We start from the raw sequence: 1198 nt of genomic DNA, 5'->3' as shown, positions 1-1198 counted from the left end.
AAAAGCTGAGACTTAATCATCTCCAGGATGCTCACGCATGTGCCCGACTCCACCTGCTGCCATGTTTCCACAGTGTTATTTTATACTAGCATTTATGCAAGGTGAAATGAGATCAGAAACCTGCCCTCCCACCCTAAGCCCTCCCTCCCTCCCTTTTTTCCCAATTTAAGAATAGGGGCTCAAACAAGACAGACGAAAACCCCAGGGAGAAATGGACTCCATTGTGGTGATCAGGGCCCTCCCGCCCTCGTGGGAAAGCTTGGTGCCTGGGGCCATTGCACAACTCACTGGGTCTCTCGGTGTCTGGTAGCTCGAGGAAGTTAAGCCTTGCCCAAGTTCTTTAACCAGGGGCAGGGATTTGAAGGCCAAAGTTTAGCGAGTGGTCACGCAAGTTAGCCGTGAGTCTAGGATTCCCAAATGGCCGTACCCAGAGCTTACTTCTCCACCTTGCTTGGAGAATGCACTCGAATCGCTCAAGGACGACGGAGCCACCTGGCCTTCCTCCTGGCTGAAATGCAGAGAAGTTTGCCATTGTTCCAAATCCGGAAGAAAGTCACTGGTAGGCAGGGAATGGGGTGCCGTCTAAGCCTCCCTCTCCCAGGTTGTGGAGGAGGCAGGTGGAGCTGGGGGGAGTGGGGCTCTGGTTAGGGGGTTTTTAATTTGGGGGCGAGGGCGGGTTGTGGGGGTAGGGGGACTCTAGGAGCCCGGGTTGGCTAGTGGTCACGCCTTGGGCTGCTATCCCCAGGTCAGCAGCTTGAAATCACTAGTCTCCCCTGCCCTGTGGCGTCCCTATGAGTCAGCATGGGCTGTAGCAGGGATTCGGAATCTGCTCACGGTCTTGGGTTTCAGCGAGCACTAACATTGAGGGATCAAATGCCATAAGGCAAAACCAAACGAAACTCTCTGCCGTTGAGAGGATGTCGACTTGCGGCTAACCTATAGGATAAAGGAGAACTGCGCCTGTGGGGTTCACAACCAGTTGAAAGCCTGATCTTTCTGCAGAACAATTGGGGGTTTCAAATTGTTGACCCTGCGGTTCACAGCCCCCAATATAATCACCATGCTACCGGGGCCTCTCTGGGGAGACGAGGCTTGAGTTCTCTCCCTATCCAGGAGATGTTTCATAAATAAGGGTTAACTGAGTGAATGAATGACTCCCTCTGGTGGGAGCAAAACTTTAATGGTTAATGAATTAGGA

General features: G+C 52.7%; 1 protein-coding gene across 1 annotated transcript in view; it reads left to right on the top strand.

Annotated features, from left to right (window-relative positions):
- Nucleotides 1–435: 435 nt before the first annotated feature.
- HSD17B4 (hydroxysteroid 17-beta dehydrogenase 4) overlaps nucleotides 436–1198 on the top strand; it is a 140304-nt gene continuing 139541 nt past the window's right edge. The window contains exon 1 of the mRNA XM_045285056.1: nucleotides 436–559. Within this exon, the coding sequence (XP_045140991.1) occupies nucleotides 514–559 (46 nt within the window). The 5' untranslated portion in view covers nucleotides 436–513. The remainder of the gene's footprint in view (nucleotides 560–1198) is intronic.

The sequence above is a fragment of the Echinops telfairi genome, unplaced genomic scaffold, assembly GCF_000313985.2.
Source record: "Echinops telfairi isolate 266 unplaced genomic scaffold, ASM31398v2 ScPeMD7_7469;HRSCAF=8507_1, whole genome shotgun sequence".
NCBI lineage: Eukaryota > Metazoa > Chordata > Mammalia > Afrosoricida > Tenrecidae > Echinops > Echinops telfairi.
The sequence above is the reverse complement of the archived record's forward strand: the minus strand, read 5'-3'. Positions and strand labels throughout refer to the sequence as shown.